This window comes from Vigna angularis, chromosome 7 (assembly GCF_016808095.1).
Source record: "Vigna angularis cultivar LongXiaoDou No.4 chromosome 7, ASM1680809v1, whole genome shotgun sequence".
Taxonomy (NCBI): Eukaryota; Viridiplantae; Streptophyta; class Magnoliopsida; order Fabales; family Fabaceae; genus Vigna; species Vigna angularis.
The window spans coordinates 17848319-17860941 of NC_068976.1; the positions used below are offsets into that span (position 1 = coordinate 17848319).

The following is a 12623-nucleotide window of genomic DNA, read 5'->3' on the forward strand; positions in this document are numbered from 1 at the left end:
ACAAGATATAGTTATTTAAAACATTATACGAAGTTTTATGATTCATGTTAATTTTTTTATTAAATAATATCAGTTTATTTTTTACATAATAATATATAAGATAATGTTCAAATATAATAATATTTATATAATAATTTAATATAAAAATGATAAATATAATTTTTTTGTTATAAAATTATTATATGACAATATTTTAATTAAGAACTAAAATAAAAATTTATTAGATTTTAAATGATAGATTTAAAATATATTTAAATCAGTTTAAAAAACAAATAAATAGATAAAAAGTGTAATACTAGACAATGTTCACACGATAATGTAAATAATTTGCATTATTAATAAATATATATTATTTTAAGAAATAAAAGTATGATATATTTTGCTAAATTTTCATTTATGAAATAACTGAGTAATTAAAAATCATAAAAGGATAAAATGAAAAATGAAAAAATAGTATAAAAATAATGATAGGTCTTTGTCTTTTTTCTAACCTAATCACAATCTAATCATACTTTAATATGTATTAAAGAGTTAACATGTAGATAAACGATCATGGGAAGGCTGACTATGGAGAGCCTGAATTTGAATGAATGACCTGATCTCTAGCTTGGAGCTCAACCAAGATGGAGAATGGAGAAATGGTCATTTTAGTAATCGACTAAGCTACCCTGGTGGTCGACGTGATTGACCTGGTACTCGACTAAGTTGTCCGAGAGCTCAGCTATACTCAGCTATAACAACGACCTGCTCAAAAGGCAACAGTACAAAATGCAAAAAAAAAAAAACATTAAAAAATAGAAAAAAGTTGCCAAGTGTTAAAATAGAGAAAAAATTTTGTTTCATTCCTCTGCCAAGTTCAATTATTTTTAGAGATGAAGTGGTAACTTATTTTTTTTTTGGTTATTATTATTAGTATTTTTAAGGTTTAAACATGCTTACTCTTAATTTTTTTTTTGTAAATATCTCTCTCACACACACATATATAAAAATATAAATAAAGTGATATTTTTTAAATAATTTTTGTTTCGGTGAGATTTGTGAGACCGAGACACTAACCTTCAACTTGTGTGCTCCGCTTGTACGCTTCCAGTTTAGACCGCTCAGTTGTCGCTTTGGACACTTCGACGCTCAAGTTAGGAGCGATTTTATGAACTGTTTGTTACAGTTAAATATTGAAGTACTAATAGGACATAAATAGAGCGTATTATAGTATGAGTTAGAATGTGTCTTTATCTCAAACCTAAACCATTATTTACAGAGTTTAAAGGGATCTGATAAATTAATTTACCTCTTAACCTTAATTGTTTAACGATAGCTCTTATCACATTTATTGTGCGTTAAATTCATTGTGCGTTAATTCTGCGTTAATTCTGCTCAATAGTTGTCGAGATCGAACGGATGAGAAGCTGGTCGTGACCGATCAGTAGCCTGTGAGCCCATAATAACAATTTTCAAACTTATTATATTAATTTTTATTTTTATTTACTATTATTAGAGAAGATTTTACTTTCACACTTCTCCTATCTCTTTTATTAGTATTTTGTGATATAACAACATACTTAATTCAAGAACTAAATGGTATCAAAATTTTACTTCATCGAGATGACCTAGATGTGTATGCTTTGACTATTTTTAATTCAACGCCGACCTATGGAAATTTATAATTTGGAAATTAAATTTGTATGGTGTCATTTTAGATATAATAGTACTTGTGTTAGACGAAAGATTGAAGTAGATGTAAGGGTGAGAGAGAAGATCGGGCAGAGAACAATGGTGAAAGTGCACAAGAAGACTTTGTTGGCTTAATCAGAAAATATCTGCCTGCACTTTCACACATTAAAGGATTGCGGCGTCCATGGCATATTTTAAAAGCCATTAGATTAAGCAAGAGCTTGGTAATCATTCTTCTTGTTCTTCTTCCCTCAGATTTCGTCATTTTTTTGTATCTTGAATCAATTGTATTTTGACCTACACCCGTTGGCAATGAAGCTCCCTGTGCGGTACTTGATTGTTATTTTGACCTTCATCTGCACCTCAGTTTGCTACATCGAACGAGTAGGGTTTTCCATCGGTTACACCGTTGCTGCTGACGGTGCTGGGGTGAATCAATCGAGCAAAGGTACAATACTGTCCACCTTCTATTACGGATACGCCTGTTCTCAAGTTCCCGGAGGATGGGCTGCTCAGAGAATCGGGGGGAGGAGGGTCCTGCTTCTTTCGTTTCTTTTGTGGTCATTGACTTGTGCACTTCTTCCTCTCGATCCCAATCGCGTTATTCTTTTAGTCGTTGCTCGTTTGCTCGTTGGTGTAGCACAGGGTTTTATTTTCCCTTCCATTCACACAGTTCTAGCACAGTGGGTTCCCCCTCACGAGAGATCTAGATCCGTCTCTCTCACCACTTCTGGGATGTATCTGGGTGCAGCTCTAGGAATGCTTCTTCTTCCTACTCTGGTCAAGTTCAGAGGCCCTCAATCTGTGTTCCTTGCGGAGGCGGCATTGGGTGCTTCATGGTCTTTACTCTGGTTCAAATACGCCATTGATCCCAAATCCACTGCTTCTGGTGTTGGGGAATTAGTCTTACCCATCAATAAAAAAATGGACTCTCACAACAAAAAAATACTTTCAGCCAAAATCCCCTGGGTCAAAATTTTAACCAGCTTCCCTGTTTGGGCGATCGTTGTCAATAACTTCACCTTTCACTATGCTTTATATGTGCTCATGAACTGGCTCCCAACCTACTTTGAATTGGGCCTTAAGCTTAGCCTGCAAGACATGGGTTCCTCTAAAATGTTGCCCTATCTCAACATGTTCCTGTTCTCCAACATTGGCGGTGTTGTTGCCGACTACTTGATCACCAGGAGAATATTATCTGTCACCAAAACCAGGAAATTCTTGAACACCGTAGGGTTCTTGGTTGCTTCTCTTGCCTTGGTGGTGATTCCCAGTTTCAGAACTTCTGGTGGTGCTGTCTTCTGTTCTTCTGTGGCTCTTGGTTTCTTGGCACTTGGCAGAGCTGGGTTTGCAGTGAACCACATGGATGTTGCTCCGAGATACGCTGGAATAGTGATGGGTGTTTCTAATACTGCGGGTACTTTGGCTGGCATTGTGGGCGTTGACCTAACTGGGAAGCTTCTTGAAGCTGCTAAGGCTGCTAATTCTGATCTTTCAAGTCCAGAAAGCTGGAGAACAGTGTTTTTCATTCCTGGATTTTTATGCATTTTTAGTTCTTTTGTATTTCTACTATTTTCAACAGGGGAGAGAATTTTTGATTGAAGTAGCCTTGTCAATTTCATGGCTTAAGAGGTGTTGTTATTCTGGGGATTTAATTTTATTACATCTCCAAGTTATATCATTCTTGGATAGAAGAGGTCATGTTGTTGTAACCGGATATGATTTTTTCTGTTATTATTAGTTCTCCAGCTTGTACCATTCCTGGCTAGTAAAGGTTAAGAACAAGGTTTCAAAGTGTTATAGCAAATTGTAAATACTTGTTACAACCCTACCTCACACTGTCAATACCAAAATAAAAGAAAAAAAGAAAAGTCTCTGGCTCAACTGAAATTATAGAAATAAAGAACACTTCTATTCTAGATTTATCTCAACTTGACAGGAATTTTATGCAGTTTTGTTAAACTTTGATATTGTTTGAGTTTTAATTAGGATGTTGAGAGATATATCCAACAAGTTTAAGAAATTCCTCCCTTTCCCCACTATTTTTTCCATTGAGATCTCAAAGTGGTTAATTACTACTTTCAATGTTGCAGAAAGAACATCAGGTCATCGATATTCTTTAAGCTGAGATTAATGTACATGACCATTTTGCTTTAAACACTGCAAAGGTAGGAAAGTTAAGCTGCTCTATGTGAAGGTAATCTCATTTTGTAGCTTGTGTTATTATAATGATTTCTACATAATGAACTTGTGTTAAAATATAAAACTTTTTTCAGAATAATTTCTAATACAAATGTTGAGGACAGCTGTGTTTTATATGATTCATTAGCCATTGAACACACTATCCCACTTATATTAGTATAATAATTTAACAATTAATACTTAAAATTGTATTAGAGATTATGAGTATTTCAGAGATGTTCAAGAAATTTCAAGCATAATGCATGAGAGCAGTATGGTAATTGTTGTCAGTAGGATATTAAGTGCATTACTAGAAACTGTTAGAAAATTATAGAGATCTATCTGTAACTATTACTCTAGGGTTAGAGTTCTCTATATGTAGAGGTAGATAAATTGTTTCAAATGATCAACTGGATAAAAACTCTTTCATATTAATCCTTTCAAGTTGGTATCGGAGCTCTCATCTTGGGATTGGGAGCCCTGCATTTGCATTTGTTCTATTTCATTTTAGTTATAGTTCTTTTTGGGGTTGCCTGATTCTTCATTCTCCATTTTACTTGAGATTTTTGATTTTAAAACGAGACACTACTCATTCTTCCTTTCCATGTTTTCAAATTAATTGATACATGCTATAGATTTAAAACCATTTGGTGACCTGCATATCATATTTAAAGGCAGGTTTGCTAAACTCATTCTTTATATCAGGGTTTCATTAATGTGCTTGCTTCCTTTGTTACGTTGTTATGTATTTTGACATTTGACATTCAGGTCATTTGTAAGGCTGGAATTGGGCAACTACTCTGGTGCCCTCCAAGATGCTGAAGAGGCTTTGGCATTAGCTCCCCGTGACTCGGATTCTTCCATTATAAAAAGAAACAAAAAACTTGCTTTCCAAGTAGGTGTCAGTTAAATTTACAGCTTCTTGTATGAAGTCTGGACTGGATTATTAAGGATGCGCTGTTATTGCTAATCACATCAGTCAATCATTATCTTTTATTTAGGAAAGACTTCGTCATGCCTTACTTTAGTGTTGAAGAGTAGCACCTGAAGTTAATGAAAAATTCTGTGGAAGAAGAGTCTTTGCCTCACAGTTTTGATTAAAATTGATTGAAATTAACAAAACTCAATGAGATTGATTGATTAAATGAGAAGTGAGACTCAAAAAATTTTATTTTTTAAAGGGTCAGGCTAGGCTGACAATTTTGATTGGAGGTTTTGGTTGGTGGTCCGTAATTTTGATCCATTGGATTAATTTTATTATTGCTGGCTACACTACACTAGATTCCCCATCCTTTCCAGCAATCCCCTATGTGAAGGAGAAACTTGGAAATCTTGCATCTTTATGTCTGCAATTTGTGAAGCAGTGCCGAAAATCGAAAGCCAGACAGGTTCCTCAACCTGGCCTGTTGTTGGACATTGTTTGCTGCATGCCCCTTTGCTGGATAGCTCTGGTACCTTGCTTTTGTAGCTATTTACCTAAACCTTCCAGTCTTCCATCCTTGGTCGGTGCCATTAGGTTTCAGTTTCAGACACAGGTGGTGACACTTAGCTAGCGGAGAGCTGACTAGTGAAATCGGGCTGTGTGGGCTACACGTTTTTCAGTGTTTCTTTTCTCCCTTTGTTTTTTTCTTTTTTGGGTTTCAGTTTGAGTCTAGTTTAACTTTCATATTTTTGTTTTTTAAAATAGTAACATATAATATAATAATAATAGCAATAATAGACTAAATAAAGCATAATATGCAATACAATAGAAGAAAGAGTAGCACTAATCAAAATAATATAGTAAATCAAGTGACAATAGTCATAGAAAAACCCAATAAAGTCATAATATATAATAAACTAAATGATAGTCATAAAAATATCTAGAATAGCTGTTGTCCCTCCCATTATCTTTATCCCGAATTAGTGCTTTTGAGGTCAGTTGATTCGCACTGCTATCTAGGATTTCCTTCTTATTTAGTATGGAAATTTATTTCTGCATACCCTATGGTACTTGGATTGAACATTTTGTGGAAATGAAATAGGTTAATGCTTTGCAATAAGATTGGAGGAATAAATAGGACAGGATTGTGTTGATCCAGGAATAAAATATGATTAAGCATATACTATTTGCTTCCCGGAATGAAACAAAGGGAGAAAACTCAGGACAATGTTTTTTCTTTATTCTAGCTTTTCTTAAATTTCTTTCTACAGGTCTGCAACTTTAATTGTCCTTTTTTTCCATTCCAAATGTTTTATGATCTCATTTCTTCATTGCTAAGCATTTTAATTGCTAGAATTTCAGTGACCTTCAAGTTTTCAAGATGAATTCCGGATAGATTCTGTTGATCTCATGCTCTCTTCTGCTTGTTGATAAAAGGATGGAGTATTAATTGAAACAAAGACAATATGCATTATCCTGAAATTAGAAAAGGAAACAGATAATATCAAGCCAAAATGAAAATGGCTATAAAAACCAAAAAGTTTTCAAATCCCTCTGTTTATATTGTAAGAGAAGTAAAAGGCAAAATCCTATACCATATCAAAAGTAAAGGTAGAGTGACCTAATATGGCATTCATTTCTGAGCAAATGCACCGAAGAACTGTATAAACTTGCATTGCTGCATAATTGACCATAGCCTTCTTTTTCCTGCCAAAACCTTTTAAGGTGTATTATGAGAAATTACTCATGGGTTGCTGCCTCACAATTGTAGCACTTAATGCTTGGTCGTTATGAAAAAGCATTGTGTGAAGTCAAAATCTTGGAAGTGGAGCTTGTCGTTAGAAAGCACTATAATTTCTGAGTGAAGTAGTTAACCTCATGACGCTGTAGTTTTATGATCGGGTCTCTCAAGGCAAAACTACAGGATAATAGGACAGTATGCTAAATATTGAAGGAGAAATACATTAAAAACACCTAAAAAATATAAAGGCCAAACTGTTGTCTATTAATTAACAGTGAGATTACTAGAATCAAAGTGCCAAAAGGACGCTGGTCACTTAACTTTGTGATGTATAGGATGTTAATGTAGAAGTCCCTTAACAGTTTTCATAAAATTTAGTTCAGAGATATAAACTTAGACCCTGAAGGATATGTTGTGATTGCTAACTGTAAGCTTTTATATGGCATGCGTAAAGGTTAAGTGATAATATGAAGTATTTGTTGATGTTTATGTTGAACAGTGAAAAGATATGAAGATGTTTAAGAGGTTGAATTCTTGTTAAATATTTAAAATATCAAAAAGAACTTTCAATAGTTATTGTTTCATTTCAGATTTACTTGTTATTAATCTCCTTTAAACTTTGTGTAAGTCTATATTGCTTCCCTTGCATTGACAGCGAAAGAGATGGGGAGGATGGTGGGTCATTTTCTTGTTTTGGTTCACAGAAAGGTGGTAAGCGCATTGTGCCTGCATCTCGCATTCCTGAGAGTAGCGGGCCAGCCTCTCAGCCAAATGGACCTCAAGTGGTTGGGTTGACAAATCAAGCCACAGGACAAGCTCCTTCTCTCTTAGCCCCCACCTTCTTCACCAGCATCTTTCACTCATTCTGCCCTTCCTTCCACTGCACAATCACCTAGTTGTTTCTTATCCTTATCCGCTAACTCACCTGGTGGTCCTTCATCTACAATGTATGCCACAGGACCATACGCTCATGAAACACAGCTGGTGTCTCCTCCAGTCTTCTCAAACTTCACTACTGAACCATCAACTGCCCCTCTCACTCCTCCACCTGAGTTGGCTCATTTAACAACTCCCTCTTCCCCAGATGTACCTTTTGCTCATTTTCTCATCTTCTGTGGATCTCAAAAACAGTGATAAGGGTAACTACATCAATGCAAATGATCTTCAAGCTACATATTCATTCTACCCTGGAAGTCCTGCTAGTAGCCTTATATCTCGAATATCAAGAAACTCAGGTGACTGTTTATCATCTTCTTTTCCTGAACGGGAGTTCCGTCCACAGTGGGATTCATCATTGTCTCCTGAGAATGGACAATATCAGAGAACAGGGTCGGGGAGGGTATCTGGGCATGACACAAATGGTGTCACTAGTGCTTCCCAAGATACAAATTTCTTTTGCCCTGCCACCTATGCACAATTCTACTTGGACCAAAATCCTCCATTTCCTCGTAATGGTGGGAGATTAAGTGTTTCAAAAGATTCAGATGTTCAATCTACTGGTGGAAATGGACATAAGAGTAGGCATGCTAGAAGTCCTAAGCAGGATGTGGAAGAAATAGAAGCTTACCGAGCATCGTTTGGTTTCAGTGCAGATGAGATTATAAGTACCTCTCAAAATATGTGGAAATTTCTGATGTAATGGAGGATTCATTTACTATGATGCCCTTTGCCTCTGGCAAGTCTACAATGGAAGAAAACATAGAGCCTTCATTAATGAAAGGGTTCAAAGCTCAGGAGACTCAGGTGGCATTGCAGAGTAGTCTTGGCTCAGATCCAGGTCCAATAGGCAAGGAAGCAGACAATCAGGCCACCATATATCAAGGATATGAAGGTATGTTGTAAATTCTAGGTTTAAATATTAATTTGTTTCATTGCATCTTGAGAAACCATGGAAATGAAAAATAAAATAGAGTAGCACTTTTAAATTACTTGCAATTTGGCTTCAACATTATATATAATAACTTTTCTATAACTAGAGCCTTGGTGCCCTGCCATGTGCTGTGCTCTACTGACTTTTGATGGATAAAGTTATAATTTTTTTGTCCGGTAAGAATGTCAGACATTGGTCATCTTCGTATATTATCTGGAAAAGATGGAGGGTAATTTTGTGTTAGGGTGATATATACATTTTAAAATTGGGGATTTTCTGTATTCTACTTTTTCGTACCCTTTTCTTTATCTACCTGTAAGCAAATATGCCTTTTCTTGCATGTCAGATCATAAATCACAAAGGCACGGTAGCAACAACTCTGGGTTCAGCACACCAGAGAACCCTACTCTTGTAGATGATGAGGATATATTCTCAAAAATGGAATCTTCCAGAATTAGCAGGAAATATAAGATGGGGTTATCGTGCTCCGATGCTGAGATTGACTACAGGAGAGGAAGAAGCTTACGAGAAGGAAAGCGAATGTGATTTGGCATGACTAAGAATTAATCAGTTGAGAACATATTATCTGTTATCTGTGTATTAATTTGTAGCTTTGTTTCAAAAAAAGAAAAAGAAATTCTTTACTTGGGGTTGTCTAATAGATGGGATGACCTAACTTAGATCTAACCGATTCTGTCCATCGTGTTTGACCCGATCTTACTGATCAATGAATGTAGTCTCTTTCTTCAAGCAAGTTCAGATTAATGTTTGAAGTGACTGATTTTTTGTTTTAAACAACGAGCAGTGTATGAACCTGCATTTGTTCGACAATAGGGCCTACAAACTCCGCACAAATGTTTTAGCTCATTGGTGTAGGCATGGTAATTAAAAAATCTGTTGACTGGATTTGGATTTTCTTTCATTACTAAAAGCGGGAATAAGTTAGAGGATGTAATTAGCCAGTCGTCTTACAGTCTAGGTGTATATTCGTTATGAAATTTTGGTTAAACATATTTTAGCTACTCTATAGGTGTAATGAATTCTTAATTTGATCTTTTCATGTTAGGTTGGTCTTTTCGTGTAAATGTTACCGATTTTATTCCTTTCATCGGCGTTTCTTTGTCTTCTTAATTTGATATATATATATATATATATATATATATATATATATATATATATATATATATATATATCAAATTCAGTGTCTAGGTTTCAGGGTAATGGTTTAAGGTTCCAGGTTTAGGGTTAAGAGTTTAAGGTTGAGAGTTTGAGGTTGGGTGTGTGGGTGTTCACGGGTGGGTGGGTTGGTGTGTATGTGTGTGTGAATGTGTGGTATGTGTATGTGTATGCGTATGTGTGTGTGTATTTATGTATGTTTGTCTGTGCGCTTGTGTTTGTGTGTCTGAGTTGTCGGGTTTGTTTAGGTGGGTGAGTGAGTGTGTGTGTCTGTGAGTTGGTGGGTTAGTTTGGGTGGGTGTGTAATATGTGTGTGTGTTTGTATGTGTTTGTGTTTGTAATGTATGTGTATGCATTTGTGTGTGTGGGGGGAGAGAGAGAGTGAGAGAGGGGGGGGGGGGGGGGGGAGGGGGGGGGGGGGGGGGGGGGAGGGGGGGGGGGGGGGAAGGAGGTGTTGTTTGTGTGTGTCTGTGAGTAGGTTGGTGGGTTTGGTTGGTTGGGTGGGTATATGTGCATGTGTGTCTGTGTGAATATGTCTGTGTGTTATCTTTGTGTGTTTGTGTACTTTTGTGTGTGTGTGTATTTTTTGTTATAACATATATGAATGTGTGCGTGTGTGTATGTGTGTTTTTAAGTTGTGTGCGTGAGTATGTGTGTGTGTGTTTGTGTCTGTATTATGTGTATATGTGCTTGTGTGTGTGTGTGTGTTTATGTATGTGAGTATGTGTGTGTGTGGGGGAGGGGGTGTATACGTTCTTGTGTGTATGCGTGTAATATATGCGTGTAATATATGCGTGTAATATATGCGTGTGTAACTTATATGTGTTTGTGCGTGTATGTTTGATTGTGTGTGTGTTTGTGTATGTGTGTTTGTGAGTGGTGGTGGTGTGTCTGTAATATATTTGCGTGTGTGTTTTAGGGTTTAGGGTTTAGGATCTAGTGCTTAGGGTTTATGTTGTAGGGCGTGGTCTATAAGCTTTAGGTTTTGGGTATAGGGTTTAGGGTTTAGGGTTTAGAGGGTTTAGCACTTTTAGGGTTTGGGGTTTGGGTTTGGGGTTGCGGGTTTAGGGTTTGGGGTTTGGGGTTTGGGGTTTGTGTGTGTCTGTGAGTAGGTTGGTGGGTTTGGTTGGGTGGGTGGGTGTATGTGCATGTGTGTCTGTGTGAATATGTGTGTGTGTATGTCTGTGTGTTATCTTTGTGTGTTTGTGTACTTTTGCGTGTGTGTATTTTTTATTATAACATATATGAATGTGTGCGTGTGTGTATGTGTGTTTTTAAGTTGTGTGCATGAGTATGTGTGTGTGTGTTTATGTATGTGAGTATGTGTGTGTGTGTGGGGGAGGGGGTGTATACGTTCTTGTGTGTATGTGTGTAATTTATGCGTGTGTAACTTATATGTGTTTGTGCGTGTATGTTTGATTGTGTGTGTGTGTGTGTTTGTGTATGTGTGTTTGTGAGTGGTGGTGGTGTGTGTGTAATATATTGCGTGTGTGTTTTAGGATTTAGGGTTTAGGATGTAGTGCTTAGGGTTTATGTTGTAGGGCGTGGTCTATAAGCTTTAGGTTTTGGGTTTAGGGTTTAGAGGGTTTAGGGTTTAGAGGGTTTAGCACTTTTAGGGTTTGGGGTTTTTACGGTCTGGGGTTGCGGGTTTAGGGTTTGGGGTTTAGGGGTTAGAGTTTAGGGTTAGGGTTAGGGGTTTGGGGTTTAGGGTTAGGGGTTTAAGGTTAGGGTTTAAGGTTTAGGGGTTAGGGTATATGGCTTAGGGTTTGTGGTGTATGGTATAGGGTTTAGGGTTTTAGGTTTAGGTTTTTTGGTTCAGGGTCTATAGTTTAAGATTCAGGGTTCAGGGTTTAGGGTTAAGTGTTTAAGGTTAAGGGTTTGATGTTGATGGTTAAGTGTTTAGGGTGTAGGGTTTAGGTTTTAGGATTTATTGTATAGGATTTAGGGAATAGGGTTTAGGTTGTGGGGTGTAGGGTTTAGGGTTTAGAGTTTAGGGTTCAAGGTTAAGTGTTTAAGGTTGAGGGTTTAAGGTTTATGGTTAAATGTTTAAGGTGTAGGGTTTAGCGTTTAAGGTATAGGGTTTAGGTTTTAGGGTTTAGGATATAGTGGTTACGGTTTAAGCTGTAGGGTGTAGGGTTTAGGATTTTGGATTTAGGGTTAAAGGTTTTCGGTTTAGGTTTAATGGTGTTTGGTTTAAGGGCATGCTTTAGGATTTAGAGTTTATGGTTCTGCGTTAAGGGCTTAAGGTTGATGGTTTAGGGTTTGGGTGTAGGGTGTAGAATTTAGGATGTAGGGTTTAGGGTGTAGGCTTTAGGGTGTATGATTTAGGGTTTTGGGTTTAGAGTTTAGACTTTAGGGTTTATGGGTTAGGGTTTATGGTGTAGGGTATAGGGTTTAGGGTTTGGATCTTACAAACTCTACATTTTCTCGGGTCTTACAACACACACACACACATACAAACACACATACACACAAACAAGCACACACACTCATACACATATATATTGCACACAAATACACACACACACACACACACACACTTGCACACACATACATATTACATGCACAACACACACATACACACACAAACTTATTCACACATACACATATCCCCACACACACATATCACACACACAAACACAGACACACACACACACACACACATATTCACTCAAACACAAAAACACACAAAACACACACACACACACAAACAACTACACACACAACCATATACATACACACACAAATATTACAATCGCAAAAACACGCACACACTCACATACACGTACAAACATCCACATACACACACACAAAACATCCACACACACACAAACAACACAAACATATAAACCCAAACACACACATACACACACAAATACACAAATACACACACACACATATTAAACACACAAACACACGTAGACACAAACTGACACATACACACACAGACACACATAAACACAAAAGCAACACTCCCAAACACTCAAATACTCTTAAACACACAAAAAACTTCACACACAAACACTCCTAAACACACAAACAAACAAACTCACTCACACACG

The 12623-nt window shown here is 36.8% G+C and overlaps 2 protein-coding genes across 2 annotated transcripts; both read left to right on the forward strand.

Annotated features, from left to right (window-relative positions):
• Nucleotides 1-1626: 1626 nt before the first annotated feature.
• Nucleotides 1627-9144, forward strand: LOC108336452 (uncharacterized protein At1g76660). Its single transcript, XM_017572912.2, is given in 7 exon segments — nucleotides 1627-1895; nucleotides 3765-3868; nucleotides 4621-4747; nucleotides 7171-7621; nucleotides 7623-8130; nucleotides 8133-8346; nucleotides 8732-9144. Coding segments are annotated over 4 exon segments (1083 nt in total). The 5' UTR covers nucleotides 1627-1895; nucleotides 3765-3868; nucleotides 4621-4747; nucleotides 7171-7460; the 3' UTR covers nucleotides 8932-9144.
• Nucleotides 1895-3429, forward strand: LOC108338667 (probable anion transporter 5). The gene has a single exon (XM_017575694.2). It carries the CDS (start codon nucleotides 1984-1986, stop codon nucleotides 3271-3273), a length of 1290 nt encoding a protein of 429 aa, XP_017431183.2. The 5' UTR covers nucleotides 1895-1983; the 3' UTR covers nucleotides 3274-3429.
• Nucleotides 9145-12623: the final 3479 nt, after the last annotated feature.

Excerpts from the sequence above, each read along its gene's own strand:
- LOC108338667 (XM_017575694.2), top strand. The coding sequence starts at position 1,984 with ATGAAGCTCCCTGTGCGGTACTTGATTGTTATTTTGACCTTCATCTGC.